The sequence below is a fragment of the Penaeus monodon genome, chromosome 21 (genome assembly GCF_015228065.2).
Source record: "Penaeus monodon isolate SGIC_2016 chromosome 21, NSTDA_Pmon_1, whole genome shotgun sequence".
In the NCBI taxonomy this organism is placed as follows: domain Eukaryota; kingdom Metazoa; phylum Arthropoda; class Malacostraca; order Decapoda; family Penaeidae; genus Penaeus; species Penaeus monodon.
The window spans coordinates 26,509,591-26,510,728 of NC_051406.1; the positions used below are offsets into that span (position 1 = coordinate 26,509,591).

General features: G+C 34.5%; 1 protein-coding gene across 3 annotated transcripts in view; it reads right to left on the reverse strand.

The window, feature by feature from the left end:
• Nucleotides 1–1,138, reverse strand: part of LOC119586387 (calcium-responsive transcription factor-like) — a gene marked incomplete at its 5' end in the record, with an annotated part of 34,261 nt that overhangs the window by 32,794 nt on the left and 329 nt on the right. For 2 of the 3 annotated variants that reach the window (XM_037935107.1, XM_037935105.1), the window contains 2 exon segments: nt 561–692; nt 866–1,044. In XM_037935107.1, the coding sequence (XP_037791035.1) occupies nt 561–692; nt 866–1,044 (311 nt within the window). 3 annotated transcript variants of the gene reach the window in all.

Sequence of the window (1,138 nt, forward strand, 5' to 3'; positions counted from 1 at the left end):
CTCTTGTACACAAATATTTTTTGCCTTTCTTTCTTGTCCATTTTGATATAAGTGAGAAAAATACATAAATTTTTTTCACCTTCACTTTAAACAATTCATTCCCACATAAGCGCCCACTCACCTCTCCAACGCGATGGTATAACTTTTGTGGAAGCTGGAATGAACTGGTGTCCTTTCACAATTCTTCGCTCTTGAAATCAAGTTGCAGTCTGGTGGTGACAGCATGGCGGTGTCCTATGTCTTCTATTGCTTCTGGACACTGCCATAATTAGGCCTCTTTCAGTGAGAGATTTCATAAATTTCTTTCTCAGAGTTAATGTGTGTATCATGATATATGGCTAGATGCAAATAAACTAAATTTAATTAAATGTAATGACAGTGCCAAATTTTCCTTCAATTTTGCTCTTATTAATGTACATCAGATGAAATGAGTATAAAGCTTCACTTAATAGAGCTATTTGTAAGTTCATTTGAAAAAGGCCTACTAAAGACTATTATCCAGCAAAGCATTTCTGAAAATATTATAAGGAATTGACCACAAAATCTCAAGTTAAACACACCTCATATTCAGGAAACTTTATGATATGTCGAATGTATATTTTAGCAGAACAGTTAAGCTTTTTTGATGCTTTGACACTATGCCATTCTCTCTCCGTGTAGTCATGTTCTTTATCTAAGTAGTTCTCAAAATCCTGAAAGAAGTAATTGAATAGTTTTTATAACAATTTCAAAGACTCAATATATCTTCCAGCATACCTCATTTTAGCAGTTAATACCACCGTTAAAAATAAATATCAGCATAATCTTCTTAGTTCAATATAAATCTGCAGAAAAAAAATAAAGATGGCAAAAAAAAAAGTGACACCTTTTGCTGGTTTGCTGCAGCTCGGATATGCTTTCTCTTCTTGTCTCTATCAGGCCCTTGGTGGCAGTCTAAGGTGCGTGTTCCCATGATAATGAAAGGTATTCCATCACAGAGCAGGTGAGGGTGTGCATTGTCCTGTGTGTCTTGCCAATGGATGTTTCCCCCTATTTTCTGCAGCTCTAAAAGTCTCTCGTTTAATAACATTTTTTTATGTTCTTTTTAATAATATGTTTACTTATATTGTGAAGGCTTCTTATATGAATGTTCATGGGG